The 24,402-nt window shown below is 41.1% G+C and overlaps 1 protein-coding gene across 1 annotated transcript in view; it reads right to left on the minus strand.

Moving 5' to 3' along the window:
* LOC139789247 (netrin receptor DCC-like) overlaps positions 1 to 24,402 on the minus strand; it is a 97,084-nt gene that overhangs the window by 19,010 nt on the left and 53,672 nt on the right. The window contains exons 7-9 of the mRNA XM_071729748.1: positions 15,658 to 15,799; positions 14,562 to 14,672; positions 9,252 to 9,446 (exon numbers count right to left, since the gene is read on the minus strand). Of these exons, the coding sequence (XP_071585849.1) occupies positions 9,252 to 9,446; positions 14,562 to 14,672; positions 15,658 to 15,799 (448 nt within the window). The remainder of the gene's footprint in view (positions 1 to 9,251; positions 9,447 to 14,561; positions 14,673 to 15,657; positions 15,800 to 24,402) is intronic.

Here is a 24,402-nt window from a genome sequence, read left to right on the forward strand (position 1 = left end):
TTTTAAAAAATTGCCACGTGAAGGACTGGTGCATTAAGAACTGCCTGGTTATTAATTCACTTGCTACTCCCGGTAATGTCATTAGTCACAAGGAAAATATTTTTGGATGCCCAGAGATGTAGCAGAGATTTTCAGATGATTCCCACTATTTATTAGCAGCCTATTTTAATTTCTAATTTCACTCTCCAGATTCCCTGTGAAGATTTCTTTAGCATTATACAGCTGAGAGCTTCAGAATGTCCCATCCTGCATTTTCTGGGAAAGAAATTCATGTCTAGACTGATTTCATCTCTTCCTTCCACTCCTATCCCAGCTCTGGTGTCCATTTAGGATGAGTTGGGATGCAAGGGATTGGTGCATTGGCTTTGGGGAAGTATTTCCCTTGATGATGGAAATCAAGGAATTCACTTGGTTTAGGATTAAAGTCATAAAATAGCAGTCAGAAAACCATCTCCCCCTGAACACTGATTTTTTTAAACCAAGAAAAGTGCTTTAGAAAGGACAGGCATGGGGCAACTGCAAGAATTCTGTGAAAAATTCTGGGTTTTTTTCTCCATGCCCGCAAGGAACATAAATCTAAAACACTACTGTTACCATTTCTATTTGTTAGTCTGAAGAAAGAGAGAATAATCTCCTTTTTTTTTTTTTTTTTTCCAGACAGAAGAAAATCTCTTCTTGCCTTTGAAGAAGCTGAGCAAAGAATTCAGCTTTAATTAGAGCCAAGAATCCCCATGTCAGTGTTGATGTGGAATATGCTCTGGAAATAAAAGTCTTCTGCAGCTCAACTTAAAAAATAAATAATAAAAAACCCAAAACATGACAAAAGCACAAAAATTTCAAACTAAAACCCCTTTTTTTCTACTGACAGATGTCATTACTGGGCAGAAAATAATCCTCAAACAGCACCTCAAACAGACCCCGCACTTATTTTCTTTTAAAAAGGGAAAAATTGTGACACCTCTACAGCCATGACATGGAGTCTTTTGGACAAACATTGAATTTTTATGTATAATTTAATGTCCTCTTGAAACTGGGAACAGCAAAGAGATGCTTGGCTACTGAAACATCCCAACTCAAAGCAAACTCCTCACCTTAAACCAATGTTGGAAAGAGGGTGGGAGCAGAACTGGTTGATTTTCCAGGCCATATCCTTTCTCTCTCCAATAATAATTAATTCCCAAGTCCCCATTTTCACAATTATCTGAGAGGACAGAGCTGCAAAATGCTCTCAGGTTGGTACCTTGGGAGAGCCAAAGCTGATAAAATCTCCTGCTCATCATTAAAACATCCCTCATCCCATCATCCCACTCCAAGCTGCTTTTTTCTTAAATTCTCTATGCAATGTAGCCAATAAATTCTAATTTTAAAGCCAATATTCGAATGCAATGGAGCCAAGAAAATAGCAATAAGGAAAAGGGTTTCCTGGTCAAAAAATAAAACAGTAGAAAGACCTGCAAGCAAAGTCACTCCTGGTAAATAGAAAAAAAAGATCTTGGAGAAAATTCTGCCTGTGCCCTGGGGGTGCTACTGATGCTGAAAGACATCAAAAGAGGTAAAAAAAAATAAATAAAAAAACCCAGTCACACCCAATTAGCTCAAAAAACAACTGGAAAAAAGCTTAATTTCCTTCTGGCTAGCTTTATGGAAAAATCCCACCTTGTCATCAATAGCACCAGGATCTTTTCCTGGAGCCAGCACCTGGAAAAATCTGCCAGGAGAAGGTGATCTAGAGGCCAAAAGTCAAATGGAAGTATAAACTCTGCAAATGAGGGTTATTGAAGTCTGAGAAGGCAGGAGAGAAAAAGAAAAACAATTCCAACACCACGTAGATCCAAAAGGAAAAAAACCCAACCACTTCCAACATCACTTTTCTAACCTGGAGGGGTTCAGCAGACCCTTCCCCACCTCCCTCTCTGGATGTCTATTTTAGCATCACCCAGAAATTCTGGCCACAACCTAAAAAAAAACCCACAAAAAAACCTCCAAACCAATTTTAATTCATCTTAGCAACTCGAATTAGAACAGACTTAGCAGGTTGAAACCCTCCCAATGAGTTTCTCCTCTGGTCAGCTAGAAAAAAAGAGGTTTATTTATTTTTCTAGACATTTTGTACCATGCAGCAATAGCTGCAGTGCCAGGGTGGGGGAGGAGATTATTTTTGTGTTGTTATTTCATGGAATGGATCAGGAAATTTGGAGAAAAGGCACTATCAGAAAGGCTAAAATGGGTAAAAAACCTCATTACTGCTTTCAATAAAATAAGAGATCTAACACATTTCTCTGACACAAGAGAATTAATATATATTTTGGAAACTGAACCATAATCACAGAGAAGAATTTGGTTAAATAAAGTTCAACTCACCCACTGCTGGAAAATTCAAGGATGTTTTCCAAAATTACAAAGGATGGGGAAAATATCTCCTTTGTGAATGGAAACCACAAAAAAAAAATGTAAAATTTGAGAATCTGGCAGCCTTGTTTTCCAAGCCACAAGGTTTCATCCAGCATTTAAAGCAAGTCAGGTAAATAACCTGGGGTTTAAGCACTTTTTCTCTCCTGAAAAGCAATTCTTTCTGTTTAGAATCACATAATGTCAGGGTGGAAGGGACCTCAAGCATCATCTGGGCCAACCATAGGGTAGTTTAGGATTTAAATTCAGATTTAGTTTGAAAGAGCAATGTAGAGGCATCCAAATTAGAAATTTCCGACCCATGAAAATTCCCTCTTTAGAAAAATTCCATTTATTTTGAGAGGGGATATAGAGAACAGCCAAGGCTTCACTTCTCCAGGAAAGGTGAACGAGTGCCTGGTTTTTGTTTGGCTTCAGCTCTTCTGGTTTTAAATTAATTTTTCTTTCTGTTTTCTTCTGTATTTACCCATAAATTCTTCTCTTTAAAGCAGAGTCTTTCCTTATATTTGGATATTCAGCAGACAATGAACCCCTCATCTCACCTCCAACCTCCAGGCACTACTGTGGCTCAAAAAAAGAGAAGATATTGATATTCAGCCATGCTTCAAATCTTTCTTTCATTGAAAATTCAGCATTTTTCTGCCCATCTGAGATGGGAGGGAGCAGGCTCAGAGGGTTCCACATCTCCACTTCCAAGGGACACAACTTCTTGTGTTTAATCCAATCTCAGCATCTGAGTGGCAGCTGCTGAGGGCACATCCCAACTTTTTGGGTGACAAACTGAGGCTCTGGTCATCTTCCAAAAATTTCTTAGGTGGCAATAGCTGGGGTTTTGCATTCCCCTGCTCCATCCTGATGTCTTCTCATCACAGCTGGGTCCTTGGGACAACATCTCTCAGCCAACACAGCCCTTGGAGGAGCCAGGGTGGCTTTGGGTGACAGCAGGGACAGGACACGACCCTGCAGGGTCCTCACCTCCAAAAAGATTGGGGCAGGTGGATGCAAAAGCTGTCCCTCACACTTCTGGGGGTTTTTTTAGAGAGATCCAGGTTCACTCTGGAAACATTTCATGCGTGGAACACAAGGGAGAGCATCTAATGGAGCAAAGAGAATTCCTAATAAGCAGCAGTTAAGTGCTTTTATTTTACTGGAGTGCAAAGCCACATCTGCAGTTGTTTTTTGGGAAGATGGCACCTCCTCAGACGTGATGCCTCCTCCTCAGCTCCGGGCTGCATCCTACCACAGGGCTTTTGCCTTTTTGTTGTTGATTTTTTGCCTTTTTGCCTTTTTTTCAAAGCCCAGGTTGATCAGAGCAGGCTGAGAACTGGGGCTCAGCTCCTGCAGAGCTGTGAACCTTTACAGCTCCCAGGGTGCATGGCAATCTCAGGGCACTCCCTGGCAGGAGGGATGGAAAAGAAGAAAGAAAACAACCCTCAAACCCCTTTGCAGCTCAGGTACCTTTGGTTTGGATGCCACAAACCCAGCTCGACTCCAGTGGTGGAGCAGACAAAGTGTAAGACATATGCAGAAATGAATAAAAAGTGACTGGGGAGGCTTCCTGAGAGGGGAGGAAAGACCACTAATGCACCAGGAGGGTCAAATTGTGTGTGGGAAAGGTTTTTTCAGGCATTTAGACATGAAAAATAACAACAAAACATCATGGGGAAAGATCATCCTTCTTGTCGCTCTGGGTTGTAGCTGTTCTGAACTTCTCTCTTTTTTTTTTTTCCATGTTGATGAATGAATATAAAAATCAAATCAAATCAGAGAATACCAGTTTGGGAGAGACCTCAAGGATCACCTGGTCCCACTTCCATTGGCAAAAAATATTCTTGCTCATATTTATATTAAGAGTTGCTCTTGGGGATGCTGATTCCCCAACAAAGGGAAATATTCAGCTTTTCTGGCTGTTGTCAAGAGATCCTAAATATTTGGTCAGGAAAGCCTGTTCATCTATTTTTATTTTTTACAGATGTAGAATTGAGGTCTAAACAAAGTCAAGTCAAGTAAGGAAAGTCAGAAGTGTACCAAACATTTCCTCCCAGTAGGAATATGGGGAGGCTAAAATTCCCTGGAATAGGAGAACACTTAAAATCCCCACCAAATATCTGGCTTGGGGGAGTTCTGGATGAGCTTTTTTAATTGAAGTAATGCACAGATCCCAAGCTGATCCTTTTGCACAGGAGAATTTTTTAAAGCAAAGTCAGGGAGAAGTGGAAAAATGGGAGGGGGAAGTGTTTGCAGAACTGGCAGAGTCCTCTAAATGACAGACAAGAAAACAAATGAACAGTCCCTGGAGCCTGGAAGTGTCTTTAACTTGTTAGTGTGGTGCTTTAATGTGTTCTAGGAGGGAAAGAGGGAGATGCAGAAAATTTAACATCTTTTTTCTTTTCTTTTGTAGCTGCTCCATTTTGTATTAAAAACGCAAAGGGGAGAAAACAACCCCAAACTCCATTAAAAAGCTTTTCCCCTCCCTTTCATGTCTTTGTTATAATCCCCAACTGTCATCTGCAAAGATTAAAGAAAAAGCAGCAGCTTCTTGCTCTCTCTTTGCAATAAAACAAAATGCTTTTTTTGCCTCCTTTATGGGTAGAGGTCAAATTTCATCTGATTCGCAGTTAAGATGAAGGAGACTCAAACACAACGCTGTGTTCCTCTCAGTAGGTTTGTTAAAATCTAAATTCAGGTGTAAAAGCTTTATCTTCATTGCTTGTCACCTGTGATAATTGATGTTTTCTAGGCAATTTTTTTTTAAGTTTGATTCTTTGAATAACTCAGGGATCTGCAAAGCCCAAGAGCTGCAACTCTGATGGTGCCATTCAGAGCCCTTTCTGTTGGTCCTTACAGACCAGGAGAGACTTTTCAGCCCCTCCTACATCATCAAATGACTTCCCTGGGTGGGTTAAAACCTCATTCATTTGGTAGCTCAAATTCTCCAAACTACTAATTAAGCAAGAGTTGCTCTCATCCATTACCAGTTTTCTCATCGGATCTTCCCATTTGCAGATGTCTGGAGCTTCAGGGCTTGCTGAGAGGAGAGGGAAGAACTTTCAGAGAATCCTAGAATGGGCTGGGTTGGAAGGGACCTCAGAGCTCATCAAGTCCAAGCCTTGATCCACTCCCCCTGTGGTTCCCAGCCCATGGCACTGAGTGCCACATCCAGGCTCTTTGGAAATATCTCCAGGGCTGGAGAATCCACCCCTTCCCTGGGCAGCCCATTCCAAGGTCTGATCAAAAATTCTTTCTCATGTGCAACCTAAACCTCCCCTGGCACAACTTGAGACCTCTTGTGCCCTCTTGTCTTGCTGAGAGTTGCCTGGGAAAAGAGCCCAACCCCCCCCTGGCTCCAACCTCCTTTCAGGGAGTTGGAGAGAGTGATGAGGTCTCCCCTGAGCCTCCTCTTCTCCAGGCTGAAAAGTCTTGGCTGGAGTTTGGCTGCACATTCTTCTCTTTCCTTTCATTCCTGGGCCAGGAGGATCAAAGGGTCCAGTTAAAAAGAGACAGGAAAAGAATATTTCAAGATGTGCTCTCCAGCTTCCCAAACTCTTTTCAAGAGGGTGAATTCCTGCCCTCCTGGGGAGATGGATGCAGCTTTTTCTTAGGTGGCTTCAAAATGTGAATTCCTGCACTCCTGGGGAGATGGATTCAGTTTTTTCTTAGGTTTTTTCAAGGCTTAAAAACTTTCCTAAAATGAAGAATTGTTCTCCTGTACTCACTTAGGGAAGGGCTGTGCTCTGAAGGAGAAAGTCCACATTTTGGGAAGTCTCTGGAATTTGGCTCAGCTTTCCCACCTTCTTTAGTTTGTCAAGGGTTGGAATAGCTGTAAAATACTCATTTTTATAAACAGAAAAAGAGGGGAAAAGAGGGGGGCAAAGGAAGGGAAAAAGGAAAAACAAAAAAGGAGGGAGGGAAGGAGGGAAGGAGGGAAGGAGGGAAGGAGGGAAGGAGGGAAGGAGGGAAGGAGGGAAGGAGGGAAGGAGGGAAGGAGGGAAGGAGGGAAGGAGGGAAGGAGGGAAGGAGGGAAGGAGGGAAGGAGGGAAGGAGGGAAGGAGGGAAGGAGGGAAGGAGGGAAGGAGGGAAGGAGGGAGGGAGGGAGGGAGGGAGGGAGGGAGGGAAGTATTTATACCCCCATGTGTTCCTCACCCCTGTACAACCCAGCTCAGCCAAGTTTGACCACAGGAGTTCCTCAACATCATTTTTTCTCTGGGCTGCAGATAAATAACACCTGGAATGTTGGCTCTGAGCATCCCTGTGTGCCAAGGGTGGCTGTTAACAGGCAGGATCTATCTCCCAAACCAACCAGGTTGGCTTTAAAATAGCAGACAAAGGAATAATAAAAAGAAGAACTGTGGTGAAGCTCAGGAAACAGCAAAAAAAAAACAACCATTTTTTCAGCACCATCCATCACAGACTGGAAAGAGGCAAAGTGAGGTGACCCCTGGCTAACAAGACAAAGCAGCCTGAGGATCAAAAGGGATGAGCTCTTTGGGAAAGGGAGAGAAAAACCCACTCAAGTTCATCATTTCTTGAAGTCTCAGACTTCACTGTCCCTTTTCCACCCTGCCATCAAGATCACAAATTCCCCTCGGGCTGAGGTTTCCCAGGAAAGTTTACAACAGGTCCATGGAACATCCAGGAATTGTTTCCTTCTCCTCTTTCCACGTTGTGCTTCCCAGACAAGAATGAAAAGACAAATTTTTGTTAGGAAAAGGTTTCTCTCTCATCCTCATGTCACATTGCCGAAATGGTTTCTATTCAAGGGGGTGAATTAATGTTGGCAAAAATTCTGATTTTTTTTTTTTTTTTAAAAGCTTTCTCTGGGCCCTTGGGGGTTCATGACTGAAATGATGGCACTGACTTAGTGCAATGTTTCATGGAAATTATTTAAATTTCATTGTGAACCTTCAGAGAAGTTGGAAAACATCCAAATCAAGATTTCTGATCCAAATATTTGTACCTTTCCCCAGTTAGGGACAAGGTGCACAATCTTCACATGTTGACTGTTGGAAATCAAACAAACCAACAAAAAAATACAATTAAAAGATGCTTTCCTTTAGAATAAATCCTATTTTTCACAACAACTCAGGCTCCTGGAGGATGCTCAGCAAAACCAAACCCCCCGACCCTCATTTCAGTGACTGAATTATTTGTAATTAAATCTTTGATAAGCTCAGTTTCTTGACATCTTCTAGATGAGTGTTACTTCTCTAACCAGACTATATTAGTGCAAGGTTCTCCATCACTTGCTAGACCTTCCTGATAGGAGAACCCTTAAAAAAATCCACAGCAAAAGTTCTAAGAGCTGAAATACACAAATTCCACAAATTTCCACAGCTTTCCACAAATCCCAGGTGTAGTTGCCCCATGAGATGGTTCTAAGTTACTCCTAGTGTATCTTCCACCTGATGGGGAAATATATCCGCAAATATATTTGTGTGCAATATATATTCCCTGTGCAAATATAGTCCCTGGTTATTCAATACATGAAACAAATAAAGAACTAAAGCTCCACAAAACCCAAAATATTTCTCTGGTTGGGAATCAAGACACTTTTAGTTAGGTTTTTAGTTAGAGATGATCATCAGGAGCTCTTTAAAATTGAGCTTTGTAGGCATCTTCTTAGCCAAAGCTCAAGCCCATTGGTGTAGAGGATTTCATCTATATAATTTTCTATATAATCTATATAATAATATATAATAATAATCTAATAATCTAATAATAATCTATATAATATTATTTTATGTATATAATTTTCTAGTCCTTTTGGGTCAACACCTGTGAAAGACTCAACTGAAAACTCAACAACAATTTAAAACAGACTTGGGAGAATTGAAATCCCTTTTTTTGAATAAAAAAAACCCCAAACACAACATCTCATTTAATCCTCACCATCAACAGACACACACTCATTAGGAAGAGCTTTTCAGATTCCACAAAATTCCTTCCATAGCCCAGTCAGACCTCTTCCCATTTTCCATGACCACATCACCCTGGCACCAAACATGATCAATTCTGCCTTATTTTTTTTTTTGTAGAACCCAAGGAATATTTGAGTATTTGCTCTTTGCAAATGACCTCCACCAGAAAATGACCCAACCAGTTTGGCTTCCCCAAGGAGGCAGAAAGGAGCAAGGATGATGCAGTTGGATGGTGTTGGGAAATTCTAATTCCAAAGAAAAACATCTCCAGATCTTTGGTCCTACACAGTTGAGCTCTCTAGCCTGGGTGTGCACCCCTAAACCACCAAGACAATGAATCCTCCTGTAATATCTGACCATTCCCAGGTGACCAAGCAGAAATCTTCGGTTTTTTTAGCCATAAAAGTGCTAGAGAAGCAATGGCGAAGAAACTATTTCAACTTTTTGACTTCCTTTAAACTTGGAGCTCTTTCCCTGATCCGTCACCACTGGAAGGATCCAGATCCCTCCATAGCAGGCTCAGAATTGAGATGAAGTGTGAGAGAGGCTGTTCCATAAATAATAAAAAACCCCCTGACTCTCAGCATCCTTTTGACAGACCCCAAACCCGAGCTGTGCGATCGCCACTCAATTCAAACATGGGGTAGGACCAGCCCAGGGAAAAACATCTTTAGGTCTTGGCAGAAATAAGAATCAGGATTAGCAGCACACGATTGAATAGGATCAACTGTATAAAATCAGCTTTTGATGAAAGAAAATTGATGTATTGAGAGGATCCTGAGGTTTGAAGGCGAAGCCGAACAAAACCCAGAGGGCGAAAACAGCCGAAAAAAAAAAAAGACACTAGGAACAACCTGGAAATAATCCTACAAAAACAGAAGATCCTTGTGCCATGAAAGGAAGGGAATGAAGGGAACAACTCACCCAAGTTTTCTATGGAATAATACCGTTGTTTGCTGTCCACCCTCACGGTCTCTGCGTAGGGGCTGCCCACCCCGTAGCCGATGATGTACCCGCGGACGACGATGTTGGGGTTGAGTGGTGGGGTCCAACTCATGACAATGCTTGTGGTCAAGGGCCTGACATGAAGAGAGCTTGGCTGGTCAGGAACCTGGGATTCTGAGATGAGAATGAACAAAGAAATAAAAAAAAACAAGAGAGAAAAAATGATCAATTAATATTCTACTCGAGGTGCGCGTTTCGATTAAAACCTCGGCGCAAAAAAAGCCCCAACCAAGAGCCCAAGGGTTCATGCAGAGCTTCCATGCAGTTCCATTTCTGAGCTCCATCCTTCCCTTGCTTTCAACACAACATCTCCTACTGCTTTCCACCTTTTAGCATCAGGATGCAAGGGAAATTTAGCAGGAAAATCCAACTCATCACCTGGATCCGCAACTTTTCCCTGCTCTATTCCCAGGTTCAGTGGGATCCTGACAGCTGCCTGGATGAGTTCTCTTTGTGCTCACAGATTATTTAAGCAAAATATTTTCTTTGTTAACAACATCCTAGATTATCCTGGCCATCATCTCTCTCTTCCCCACAAAAACAAGAAGTAAATTTCAACCCTTGCTTGGAAGCTGCTCAAAAAACTCCTCCAAAAATGAAATTATTGATGTTTTATTTACAGGTTTTCCTGGCTGAAATTCATTAAGTAGGAATTAATCACTCTATTTCCCTTCTGTAGGGGTAGTTTTACAGCAAGGTCAGATGAAGAAATGCCTTTTGTCTGAGTTTCCATGCTCACCACCATATCACAAGTCTCTTCCGAGGAGCTGCACAGTAACTTGTCTTTTTGAGAGCAGAAAGAGACAAGTTACTATTTTTCCCCCCAAAAAAAGGCTTGCAATATAATAGCTGACAGCTTCTATGGAAGGCACCAAGGATAGAGTAGGAAAAGCCAAAAAAAAAAAACCCAGAAAAGAGTCATTGGACAAAAGGATGCAAACTCCAACAAAAGGCACTTCCCAGTTGTGAAGCATTCCCACTGTAAACCTTGGAAAAAGTAAGAAAAAAAAAAAAAAATTAACACTTTTCTAAGCAGAGCTTCTGATAAGTGCAAAGCAGGGATGAAGAAAATTCACTGAAAAGCTGCAAAGTTCACTGAAAAGTTGAAAAATTCATTAAAAAGTTGCAAAATTCACTGAAAAGTTGCTACTCACAATAATAATAACAAAAAAAATCAAATTGCACCCATAGCAAAATGCTCACCGGAGTACACACTGAGCAGAGCACACACTCACTCCAATACACGCTCCCTGGAGTACATACTCATCCAAGCAGACACTCCCTGGAGTAGATAATCCCTGGAGCAGACACTCCCTGGAGCACAGACTCACCCCAATACACACTCACCTAAGTAGGCACTCCCTGGAGTACAAACTCCCCTGAGTAGATACTCATGGGAGCACAGACTCACTGGAGTACACACTCACCCCAATACATACTCACTTGAGTACACACTCCCTGGAGTAGCCATTCATTGGAACACAAATTCACTGGAGTACACACTGAGCACACACTCACCCCAATACACACTCCCCTGAGTACACACTCCCTTGTGTAGATACTCATGGGAGCACAGACTCACTGGAGCACACACTGAGCAGAACACACACCCAAATACACACTCCCTGGAGTACACACTCATAGGAGCACAGACTCACCCCAATACACACTCATCCAAGCAGACACTCCCTGGAGTACACACTCCCCTGAGTAGATACTCATGGGAGCACAGACTCACTGGAGCACACACTGAGCAGAACACATACTCACCTGAGTAGGCACTCCCTGGAGTACACACCCCCTGGAGCAGACACACCGAGGAGTACACACTCCCAGGAGCAGATACTCCCAGGAGTACACACACCCTGGAGCAGACACTGGCACTTCCCCCCCTGATCCCAAGGCTCCAGCTCCTCCTGTGCCTCCCCAATTCCTTCACCTCCCCATAGGATACAGACAGGAGAAGGGAAAGGAGGAACCTTCTTACCCCAGCAGTGCCTCTTCATCTGCTCAGTCTGAAACCAAAATGTTTCCCCCAAAGGCACAAGGGGCACAGAACCATTTAAAGCCTTGAAATCCCCCAGCAAAGCCTCCCAAATCCCAGAAAGCAGCAGAGGAGATCCCAGCATCCTAAGGAGTGACACCTGGAGACAAGAGCAGGGATTCCAGGTGCAGCTGCTCCTGAAATCTTTCACTTGATTTCTTACAAACCATTCAAACTTCAGAGCTAAACCCTGATTTCTTCTTTCAGAAAGCCAAGGAGCAGCTTGTGAACAACTGTTTTTTTAACTACTTTTTATAGCCTATAAAACTCATTTTTAAACTGTTTTTAATAATCAAGTTCTATGAACACAGAGCTGTCTGTCAATTCTATTTTTTTCCTTTCAGCTTTCCATATAAATCACTTTTAATTACATGTTCATCAGCCTTCCTTTCAAACTTTTTCTGGAAAAAAAAAGCCTTGTTTTTAATAGGAAAGAGCTCCTAATTTGTGCCATTATTTCCCAACCAAAGATCCCAAGTTAGAGGTCAGAATCAACTCTTTTTCTCCCCTCAAACAAACCACTTTTGCTTCTCGTTACAACCAAGGATGTTTTCCAAAGGGAGGACTTCAGCCAAACATCTAAATCCATCCATCCATTAGGAAATGGACCATCCAACCCCTTGCATGGTTCTGCTGATTTCCAGGGTCCCAGCACCCAGTTGTCCAGAAAAAAAAGCTCCCATTGAAACACAAATCTCATAATTCTGCTTATTTTATCAGCCCATTGCCCATTCCAGACCAAGAGGTCTCCTGTAGCTCCTGGGCTTGCACCTGATTCCATGAGAAGTCACCTTGAGATCCCATCCTCCTGCATGAAGAGCCTGAAAAATTCCTCATTTTAAATCCCAAAAAGCTGCATTTTTAGTCCCTCTCTTAAGTACACCAAGAGTTGATCTCACATAGAGACATCTTTGGGTATTTTTAAGCAAATTCTGGGCTGGGACACATGAGCTGGAGATGTAGATCCCCATGGACCAGATTCTGGCCCACAAGGGGAGAATTCTTCATGGGATTTGCCTCTGAAATCAGACTTCTTGATGTTAAATTTCTTGCTCTGTTCCCTTATGGCCAGTTGGATTCCCAAAAAATGGCTGTGACATCTCCTCCTGGGATGCCAAATCTTCTCCCATGGCTCTTGGAGCCCCTTTCCACCTGAGCCTGCACTTGGGGCTACTCCAAGGTCCTTAATTCCCCTGTCAAGCCTGAAAACTGCTTTACATTTGGGTCCCTTTAGCCATCTTCCCAAGTCAGGGCTGGTTTTGCCTCCTCCCATTTTCTTCAACCCTTTTTTCACTATAAATCACAGTATGATTTATATTATCCCAAGCTTCTCAGGCTCTTCAAGCATTAATTCAGAGCTAACCTGGATCACCCCCTCATCTGGGTAACAAATTCCATCTGTTCCAGGCAGCAATCAAACCAAAATCCTGGAGGACACCTTTACAAAGGTGATGGCAGCTTCTCTTGTCACCTTGCTGAAGCTATTTTCCCCCAGACCCCTTGGGGACAGCCCTGCTTTTTATTTTCCTTTGGAAAGGCAAAAAAAAAAAAAAAAAAAAAAAAATTAAGGCTTAAAATAAATATTTAAACCCTTCCCAGCTGTCAGTGAAGGCAGGCGAGCTTTCCAGGGAACCTTGAAGAAGCAGCTCTGTTTGGCTTTCTAATCACTCCAACAAAACACACTAATTAAAATTAATATCCATGGGGACTTGACTCGGATCTCCAGGATACTGTTCATATTTTTTCCACACTGCTGATGCAGGGAAAACAAAGAGAAAAGTGCATTTGCCAGGGCAGCAGAGCTGATGCTCCAAGCCCTGCCCTGCTCAGCTGCCACTTGCAGGATTTAGCAGGAATTCAGCACTCCAGAGGGTTTGGAGCTGGGACACGACTTGGAACACCCCTTCACCAGGGGTATTCATCACAACTGAGGATGGAAAAGCATGGAAAAAGGGATGGAACTGACTCCTGAGCTCCAACCTCCATCCTGGGGCTCCAACATCTCTCCGTGCATCCACCAAAACTTCAAGGGAAAATCTTGGGCATTGTATCCAAATCAAACCTGCCCAAAGATGTTCCTTTTCTTCTTGCATCCTGCTGTGGCTTCAGGATTTCTCTTCTGCAGCTCTTTACACCCTGACACCAGCTTTTCCAGCCAAGGCACAACTGGAAAGGTGTCACCAGGCAGGATGTGAGCCAGGGGCTCAGTAATACCACGTTTAGGAGCAGCGTCTCTGCACCTCGCTGAGAAAACCTCCTGCACCCACCTGGCATCTCATGCCAGGGCTGCTGGAAAATTGGGGCACAAGAAAAGGCAGGAATTCTTCAATTTGGTTGGTAGATCCTAAGGAAATCTGGCCAGGCAAAAGGAAGGTAACATCAAGCACTATGGCCCATTTAAACTGATTATTTATTTATTCTTTCATTCACTTTGCCTTTGATCCTTTTTAGGTGATTTATTTTGTTTTAAAAAGCAGAGCAATTTTTATCAGGTCCCCTTTATTTTCTATTCACCTCCTTTCTCCCACATATTTGCTTATGGATTGTCTGTGGTTTCCATCTGTCAGGCTCTTTGTTCCATTTGATTTGTGCTCTATTTTTTTTTTTTTTTTTTTTTTTTTTTTGCAGGTAGACTTGTTCATTACCCTCCTTTTATTCCTTTGCTATTTCAAATGTCCCAGTCTAACCCTTTCATTTCCATCTTTTTTTTTTCCTTTTTGTGTCAGCATCTGCACTGTTCCCAGGTATCTGCATCCCATAAGCTCCCACTAATTATTCAGCTTGCTTGCCAAGCTGCTTTTCTAACATCTGCAAATAAAGGAGACAGGATTGGCCCTATTTGAATATTTGCTTAGTGAATTGTTAGCATTCTTGGCAGTGTTTTCATTGTTTCTCTGACTGAGATGTTTAGCACCAAGGAATTTAGATATTCCTTTCACCCTGGGGTTGCAAAAGGTGCTCAAGCCTGGCACAGAATTCTTTGAACAGACTTCTGGCTCCTTGGTGAGGACAGAAAAACAGAATACAAAGCATGAGGGATCCAGAAAAAGGCAAAAAAATCATTCATGAGTGTTGAGAACCCAAGAATCTTATCACCCAAAGCTCAGCCACAGGGCTGGGTGACATGGGCACCAGGTTTTTGGGAGGTTTTGGGGGACAGCAGTGTTTAGGAGAGCTGAATTTACCATCAAGATCATTCTCAGGTGTTTCTGCTGTGTACCAGTCCGAGGGGGGCCCTGTCCCATTCACTGTCATGGCAGCCACCTGGAAACTGTACTGGCTTCCTTTCTCAAGTCCTGGTTAAAAAGAAAAAAAAAAAAAAAAAGTGAAAAAAAGGGGGAAAAATAAAAAAAAGGTGAAATAAAAATCATACAGAAAGAAGATAGAAAAAACAAATAATGACAATACCAAAGTTTGCAATGGGTTTGGTGTAAAATGAAATTCTGAGTCCATTTGATTTGCCATATTTAAGGAAGGATCCAGAAAGGCATGGAGAGAATCATGGAATGGTTTGGGTTGGATGGGACCTTAAAGCTCATCCAGTCCCAACCCCTTTCCATGGGCAGGGACACCTCCCACCAGCCCAGGTTGCTCCAAGCCCCATCCAACCGGGCCTGGAACACTTCTAGGGAGGGCAAGGCTCCATCCCTCTGATCCTAAAGGATGGATTTGTGGTGAAATCACTGTTAGACCAAACTCAGGGCCAAAAGTTTGCCAGATTTTTATTTGCTCCCTTGATGTTTTGCTGCTTTCTCTGCTGATGCCTTGGGTGTGATGCACGAACTAAGGTGCAATTCATTTTCACCTCACCAGAACCCCAAGCTACCCTTAGGATACTCATCTGGCTAAAATTCATCCCAATTTTAGTTTTCACTTTTTATTCAGTGAGGAGACACTTCCCACTGCAAAAATCTTGGGAAAGACATCAGGACATTTGGAAATCCCCTATGAGGAAACACCAGATGCTGACCCAGCGCTCTTTAAAAAATCCCCAACCATCCAAGGACACCCAAAAATACAGCTTGAAAATTCATTAATTAATGAAATTAAGTCATTCATTAGCTAATGATAAAAATTCCAGGAGACAAACATCTGATAAAAGCATTAAAGAAAAAAAAATATTTCCCTCCACAGCCACCACTAGCATCCTGCCTTTGTAGCACACAACACACGCTCCCTGCCAGCAAAGAAATCAATGTTCCCTTGAAGTGAAAGTCTATTTTATTCCCAGAGCATTTAATTCATCAAACCCTTGCAAGGCTGGACCAGGCAAACACTGACCTGTGAACAAGTACCAGAGGTTGTTTGGCTCCAGTGTTTCAATCTCCCCCCTGCGGGTTGTCTTGCGGTGTCGGATTTTATAGCCTGTAATAAATCCATTCTGAGTACCTGGTGGTGGAGGCAACCAGCTCACTTTGATGCTCTGGAAAAGAAGAGATATTATTGTTGACTCTTTTTTTATTTTTTTTTCTCATTTCTCTCCAAAAATAAGTGGTAAAAAAAAAAAAGTCTCCATTTTTCTAAGAGCAACAAGTCTTCGACTCGGTTGTTCTGGGGAGGAGAGAAATAAATCCTGTCTCAAATGATTCACAGTGGCATAAAGAAAACTGGGCATTGTGTCTAGCAGTGGATGGCTATATAGACAGTGGATTTATACAGTAAATTGTCTCCCTTTTGAAGGATTTTCCATTCCACTAAAATACCCACACCACTAGAAACATCAGCTCTGGGGTTGAGCAACCACCGTGACTCCTTTTCAGCCCAAACTTGCTTCTTTTTGACTCCAGGATTCCAAGACTCAGCAGCTCTCAGTTCTGTGCCTCTGGAACCCACAGACATTCCTGCACCTTCTGTGCACCCCTATAAAGAAAAGCCAAACCTCTTGGGAATAAATTCATTGCCCATCCCACACGTGAGTGAATCCTGCACCTGCCAGAGTCAGCAATATTTTAATTAACCAAACCCAAGCTCTCACTTGCTTCCTAAAGATATTCCTTGGTTTTAGGAGGGATGATGACTCCTGACACAGCCAGGCACCCATCTCTGCCACCTCTTTCTTTGGAGAAAGCCATGGAGAGTTTTGTCACTGCAATACAGAACCTGGTCCATATTCCCTTGGATCTTTTCTTCCCTGTGGATGCTGGAAAGCAGCCAGCAGGTTTTCCTTCCATCCTTCCCTCCCTGCTGGTCACTAACCCAGCAGTTTCGTTTCTTCAGAACCCTTTTCTGAGGGATCTTATCAAAAAGGCTTTAGGAAATCCAAGCCAATGATATCAACCCTATCTCCTGCCCCACGTGCTCAGGATTTCATGGGCACAGGAAACCTCCACAAAAGCCCTGTTGAGCCCCCCTCATCACATCCTGTTCCCCCATGTGTCTTTTTGTCCTTTTCTTTCTTACAGCTCCCATCAGTTTGCCCAAGAAAAACCCCACATTGACTGGGATGGACTCAGAAGAGAGCTGAAGATTGGACATCAACATTTCTCTGCTCAAACCACCTGGGTCCCAGCTGGTCCTTCCAAGTTTCCAACCCCTAGAGAGTTTTTACTCAGTGTGATGGAAGTTCTCATAGGGGAAGATACACTTTTATTTATTCCCTATCTCTTCTAGCAGTGTGTTTCAGGTTTTTAGACAAAGAGGAAAGTCATCCCCATCCCACTGGAGAGGTTTGGACCAAATATCATTTATTATCATCACTGGGCTGCTCAGTGCCTGCATAAACAGGTTATGGTGCATATCAAATTCATTATTACAACAGGAAAAAAAAATCAATTTTGCCCAGATACTGCCCAGTGATTTATTGTTACAATCAATTATCCATTTCCAAATCAATACTGCAGGTTTTCCCTGCTGACTCAAATAACCCAGAGTTGTTTGGTTGTGGTTTTTTTTTTTTTTTGCATCAGGGCAGAACAAACTCCATTTCTCAAACCAGAGAGAGCAATTGCTTTAAATTGCTTTGGTCACTTTGCATATTGAAATTACCTCCATAAAAAACCTTCACAAGGGAATGAAAACCCCCAGAGAGTGGCTTTAAAATATATTTCTGCTGAACACAACAACAAGAAAACCCCTTCTGCAACCCCATCCTGCAGCCCCGACCCAAACCCAGGATGGAAGAGGGAAAATAGGAGCCAAGTTCTTAACTCTTGGATTATTCTAAGAGGTTGGAAAGGAGAAAAAAAAATTATTAACCAGAAATTGTAAAGAAGTGGAGGGAGAGGAATGAATTCAGGGACCTGTTGTAGGTAGTTGGTTAGAGCAATGATTTTTTGGCTGAAAAATCCCACCAGAAGAGACAAATCCCCCTGGCCTCTCAATTTGGAAAGTGCAGCATCCCCAACTTTTAACTGAATTTGATGCTTCTAGAAAATGTAGAACAAATCAGTTTGGAAAGAAATCCCATCCTTTGGAAGATGTTCCAATGACCTGGAGTTTTGAGGGGAGCTTTGGGTGGTCCAGCATCATTTCCAAGCCTCAGGCTCCACTTTGTCAGTGAAGAAGTGAAAAAAAGTGAGATAAAAGAGCTCATAATTTGTTATTTGTTATATATTTGTTATGTTCTGGTCACACTCCTTCAGAGAAGGGGTTCTGTCCACCCAAGGAAAAGTTTCTTGGAAATGGATTCAAACATTGGAGGAGCTTTCACCACTCAGTGGGACCAACCAGCAATCATCCAAGCAACCTATGGATGCTATAATCATCTTGGCATTGCCTCAAAGAAAGCAGGAGATGTGTATAATTTATGCCTGCCAGGTTTTGAAGGGATATCAAGAACTTTTGCAGCCCTACTATTTCAAACTTGACACTCATTTGGTTTTAAAAACCCAAGATTTAGCAGAACTGAGTTTTTCTCAGCCCCTCAGCATCCTTTCCTCTGCCTTGAAGTCACCACCTCGGGCCCCACAGAAGCAATGGGGTTGATGTAAAGCTCCAGGCAGAACAAGGAAGATCTTCCTTATGATCAGAGGGAAAAAAACTCCAAAACGCAGGTGAGTTTCTTTTACAGAGCCACCTCAAGCTGTCACTGGAGAGGCAGCAGTTCACTTTCACCTCCACCTGGTCTCCATGGACACCGAGATGATGCTTTGGATCAAGAGGACTTAAGAGGTGACCCTTTGCTCCAGGAAAATCAATGCTGATGGTTCTGAGGGGCTCCTTGGCCTTTCTGCTGCTTAAGAGAGAGCTGGGATGATTCCTGCTCTAATCCTTCATGGTTTATCTGAGAGGTAACCAAGAGAAAGATTCTTTCCTTCCTAGTGCACCAGGACTCTTAAGAAATCCAAAAAATGAAGCCAGCTTCAAGAGGATTTGAAGAACCTCTTAGTCCTGGTTGTAACACGTGGAAAAATAGTGTGAAAGCTCTGAACTGGTCCAACTGGAGCCTGGTCCTTTCCTTGCTCTGTTAGGAAACCACCCAAGCTCAGCAGTGCCTCATTCAGGGCTGAAAATTCCCTGGAAATCATAAAATGAAACATTGGAACAGGATGCCCAGGGAGGTGGTGAAGTCACCATCCCTGGAGGTATTAAAAAAAAAAAAAAAAAATGATGCTCCAGGATGGTTTAAAGGTTAAGGATGGTTTAATGGTTAAGGTGGTATAGGACTGATGGTTGGACTTGATGATCTTGAAGGTCCTTTCCAGATAATTCTATGATTCTCTGAAAATACAAGGATGATAAATCCCATGGCATGGTTCCTCCTAAACTGCCCCTGATAAACTTTTTAAGGAAGAAGAGACCTTGGCCCCACAGACTGAGCCAAATCTGAGCTGAACCTTCCTGTCTTTCCTGTCTTTTCAAAAGCCACAGGAGATATTTTATTTTTCCCAGTTTTCTGTTGATTTAGTAGAGTAAGAAAATGTTGAAATATTATCTTGACATAAAGTAGAAACCTGGAACATCAGACACCTCCTGAGCCTTAGAAAACTCCAAGTTCCTGGATGTCAAAGACCATTTGTCAATAATTCTCTGGACATAAATACTTTGTCCCTACACATGCTTTTCTTCTGAATTTTTCCTCTCCCAAGCCCATCCTGTAGATTTTCTTTTTCCCAATGGAAGTTGAGTTATCTACAACCAAACCTGGATGCACAAACCAAGTATTTGATCCACCAAGTGACAACCTGGTCCACTGCCTCCCCACCCTCACAGCAAAGATTTTCTTGCTAATATCTCACTGAAATCTCCTTTCTTTCAGCTTGAAACCCTCATCCCCCTTCTCCACCTTTCCTGGAGCCTTGGAGGGGAAAAAGGAAATTATTATATAGGCTGTGAACACTTCAAGTTCTTCTAGAAAAATCTGAAAGCTTTGCAAGCTGAGGAGGAGAAGGGAGGAGGTTTGGATCCATGTTTTTTTTTTTGGCCCCAAGAGAAGGTGAAAAGAAGAACCTCAGGCAAACTCTTGGTTCCAGTGGCAGAGAACAAAACAAGGATTGAAAACCAAGAATGAAAAAAAAAATCACCTTTTTTTTTCTCTCTCTGCAGAAACTTCTAGGGCAAAGCTGCTTCCAAGACTCGGGGAAGTAACCACAGAGTTCAACCACATGTTTTTCAGCTGGGTGGCAATACATGGCAAAAGAAGAGCTTTAGACCAACATTTAAAACCATTTCTATGTCTCAAAACAAATGAGATTCCTCCAAGTTCAGATACTGAACATTAACATCTTGTCTTATAATGGATGGTGAGAAAATATCCAAAAAAATTCACCTCCAGGGCAAGCAAAACCACCTTGTCCACCTGACAAACACCTAGAAATCATCCAACACCTCCCAAAAAAACTTCTGAGCCACAGAACTGTATTTTGGGATGTCAGCCAAGCAAGGGAAGGTTGAATTTCACCTTGCAACACCTCCTAAATATTGCAAACTTGTGCTCACCCCTAAAAAAACCAACTGGAAGTTCCCAGGTCCAGGGATCAAAGCCACAACCAATATTTCAATCAAGTTTTCAATTAGGAACCCACTTAATTGATTAGCACTTAGCAGCCCCTCTAGTTGGTTCTCACTTTAATATCTGATTATTCCCTTGCTGATTCCTTGTGATTAAGAGTTTAGAAAGCAAAGGGCACAATAATTTCCAAATAATTAGGCTATTAAGACTCAGATTAGAATAAAAATCTTAGGGTTATTTAAAAAGAAAAATAATTCCATGGTAAATAATGGTAATTCATGCACATTTAATATGATGTGCTGAGAGCTGCCCAGAGATCCCTCCCCGAGGCTGGCTCCCCATCACTGCCACAAATGTGGAAAAGAGGCAATAAAATAAGGAAAATGAAATAATACATCCCAAACCTTATTAATTAAAGTTGGGAAGCAGGAGAGGGAAAAAAAAACCAAAAACATCCCTGCTTCTCCAGGTGAGGTTGCTCCTCCAACATTTCCAGGGATTAGGCTCTTGCTTTCCAATTTTTCCTTCTTTTTCTGTAAAAGTTATATGATAAATATTATATAATATATAATGTTATATAATATATATATTATAGTTATATTTAAGCCAAGCAAGTGACAAGAAGGGAGCTTTTGGGAGGGTATATGAAATAATACATCCCAAACCCTATTAATTAAAGATTTCAGCTCCTGCATAAGCAAAGTTGGGAAGCAGGAGGGGAAAAAAAAAATAAAAAGCATCCCTGCTTCTCCAGGTGAGGTTTGAAAAGAAAGGTTCAGATTTCAAGGCCTGGCTTGGTAGAGGTTATTTTGGGTATAAAAAGAGCAGAATTGAATTTCCAAAGAGAAAGGAACCATCTGGGGGGCTGGAAAAGGTCCCTGAGCTCAGTTGCAGGCAGAGCTGGGCAAAGATTTGGACTGGATGGTGAGCAAAGAGCTAAAAAGAGCTCATTCTATAAATGGTTTTAAAGCTTTTGCTGACTTACTCTAAGGGGGAAAAATCAGAGAATGGGTTGAGCTGGAAGGGACCTTAAAATCACCCAAATCCACCCAGGGAGAGCTCCAAGCTCCATCCAACCTGGCCTCCAACATTTCCAGGGATTAGGCTCTTGCTTTCCAATTTTTTCCTTCTTTTTCTGTAAAAGTTATGTTATATATATTATATAATATATATTATAGTTATATTTAAGCCAAGCAAGTGACAAGAAGGGAGCTTTGAGAGGTTACACACCAACAGCCACCTAAGAGCCACTTGATTTGCATGGAAAATAAGAGCATGAAGGCCCTTTGCTCCTAGGAGTAGTCAGGTAGGTAACTCAGAGTAGAGCCTTAGTAACCTCTGATAGCATCCCCCAAAATAAATCCAAAGCAGAGGAACTTAACTTCTTCATTCTCTGGCTCAAGCCTTTGCTTCAGGAATGCAGCATCCTCAAGATTGCTCCCATTTTTCCAAGTGAGCTCAACAACACCGTGGACACAAGTCCCCATCTCAAAGCTTGTAGAGAAAAAGGTTTCTAAAATTATGATCCTTCCTCCAAAGGCTTCTTGGGGAGGGTTACAAGGTGTATTAGGAGTACTGAGCTACTTCTCCAGTTTCCTCCAAACCAATTTTTTTTTTTTTTTTTTTTTTTATGACCTGCATGGTGGCTCCATCTAACTTGAGTCAAGCTCTTGGGAGACAGACAAAACCAGCATGGCCAAGGGCTAGAAATCTTCCCAAAATCTGGCTGATATGCAAATAAGACTGTTGAGTTAATTATCTTAACCCATAATTAGTGGACAGCTTAGGGTTGGACTCTCCTGAAATGAATCCCAGGTTGGAAGGGACCTCAAGGACCATCTGGTCCAACCTGATATTATATTATTATTATGTTTTTTTTTTTATCTGAGATGTCTCAGGACCTTCCTTGATGTTGAGAGCATCCTTGTTGTGCCCAACACTCAGTGACAAGGGATAAACCTTCACCTTTTGCACTCAGTTTAATTAAAGACATTTTCATTCCTTAAGCATTTAGCAGGGCTCCAAAAAAACCCATCACCTGAGAGATAAAAATATGTATTTTAATTCTTCTAACAAACATTTTTGCTTTAGGGACCTCAGCCAGACATTTCAAAGCAGGATCAGAGCTGCTGGTGGGACACTTTTTGTGGCATTTTTCCTCCCTCTTGAAAAAAAGAAAAAAAAACCAAAAAAAATTTAATTTGCAAAATTCTGTTGCATTTGCTTAATTCTCTGCTCACCCAGAAATTATAGCAGTAAGTGAAAAGCTTGAAAAAAGAGCTGAATTTCAGCTTACTGAATTAAGTGCTTCAATTTCTCATTAAATCCCATCCTTGGGGCTCCATGCAGTCCCCAAAACTCCCTCAGGAAGCAGGTGACAAACCTGCTACTCCCAAATTTTAATTATTTTAATTATTTTTAATTATTAAATTATCTACTCAGAAAAAAACTGCTCAACTAACTCAAATCCTGCTCTCAAAGTTTCAGCCACAATACATGGAAAAAAAAAATAATATTTCAACTACTTCTCTCCTATTGCCAACTAGTTGTAAAAAATTCAAACCACAAAAAACACCAAAACCAGAAAACCCAAAATAATCTGAGAGCCTAGAGAATATTATTAGAGTATAAAAAAAGATTTTTATCACCCCTTTCCTGAATATTTCTCTGAAAGATAACATTCAGCTTGGGGAAAAAAGTTAATTATGCATTAAAAGGGCACTTGGGGAGTTAAAGCTACGTTGGAAATTCTGCAGCAAAGTTAATTATGGCATGAATGATTCCATAAATATCCTGGAATTTCAGGCCAGAAATAGCCTGGTTTAGAAGAGCTTTATTCTCCAGAGCTTGTTCTGTAGATTTTCAAGATGGGAGCCTCCATTCTTTTAGCTTCAGGGGAGCTACAGGAGCCAAATTTGGGATTTAAGGAGACAGTTTGGGTCTTAGGTTTTGGTTTCCAAACCCCTCCCTATCAATCCCAATCCAAAAATCCACTGGGATTTTTTTTTTCATTGGTTCTGCACCATAATTCAACAAGAAAATTTATTCCTATTAGCAACAGGGAACAAGAAAAGCAACAGAAAAGCAAAGGTTGTTCAGGTGACAGAAGCAGAGCCCACTTGTTGCACTAAAAAAAAAAACAAACCATAATATATAAATATAATAAATATATATAAAATATAATATAATATAACATAATATAGTAATATAATATAATATATATAATATACATAATATACAACATATACATTTAATAAATACTATACAACAAATATAAATAAAAAGAAAAATAAAATAAAAATATAAATAAATAAATGTATAATAAATATAATACAATAAAATAATAAAAATAATAAAAATAATATATAATATATAAATATAGTAAATATATATAATAAATAAAATATAAAATAAATACATATATATATAAATATTAAAAAATCCCCAAGAAATTTTGGGAATGAAAAGCCAGGGCAGGTGAAGACCATTAAAGTGATAAAGTTTGATAAAAAGGAAAATAAAAACCCCACCCAGCGCATCCCCATATAACTGGAGGCATATAGGGTATTATTATGCCTCCAGTTATATATCTATTTATACTGAAAGGATGCAAGATGATTTCTTCTTATTAAAAATTTCTTTTTAAATAATGAATATTTTTATATATATATATTTTTATAATGAATATTCATTTTAATAATGAATATTATTGCTGCTTGGGAAATCTGCACAGGTAAGATCCTAAAGAAAAAGCAAAAATTAAGCTCCTGAGAATTATCACAAAGCTTTTCTAACTCTGGAGAGCAAAATCTTCTTTCCTGCCTGATTTCTTTGTGCCTTAAATGCCTCCAGTGCCCATTAGATGCAATTTATTGAAGTTTTAAATAAAATTTTAATAAATTTTAATCCTCCCCCTCTCTGCTTTTGACCACCCATGTTTAACAAGGAAATCATCCAGGTTTGGCCACTTAATGCTTTTCTTTTAATAAAAAATTTTCACGTTTTTTTTGGCTCCCTCCCCTATTTTTTTTTTTTTTTTTTTTTAGCATCTGCCTCTCACCAGACAGAGAAAAACAGGGGGAGGGCTTGAAACAATTTCTTGGTGTTTTCCCTGCCTCAATCTCACTCCAAAGCAT

This window comes from Heliangelus exortis, chromosome W (genome assembly GCF_036169615.1).
Source record: "Heliangelus exortis chromosome W, bHelExo1.hap1, whole genome shotgun sequence".
NCBI classification, from domain to species: Eukaryota; Metazoa; Chordata; class Aves; order Apodiformes; family Trochilidae; genus Heliangelus; species Heliangelus exortis.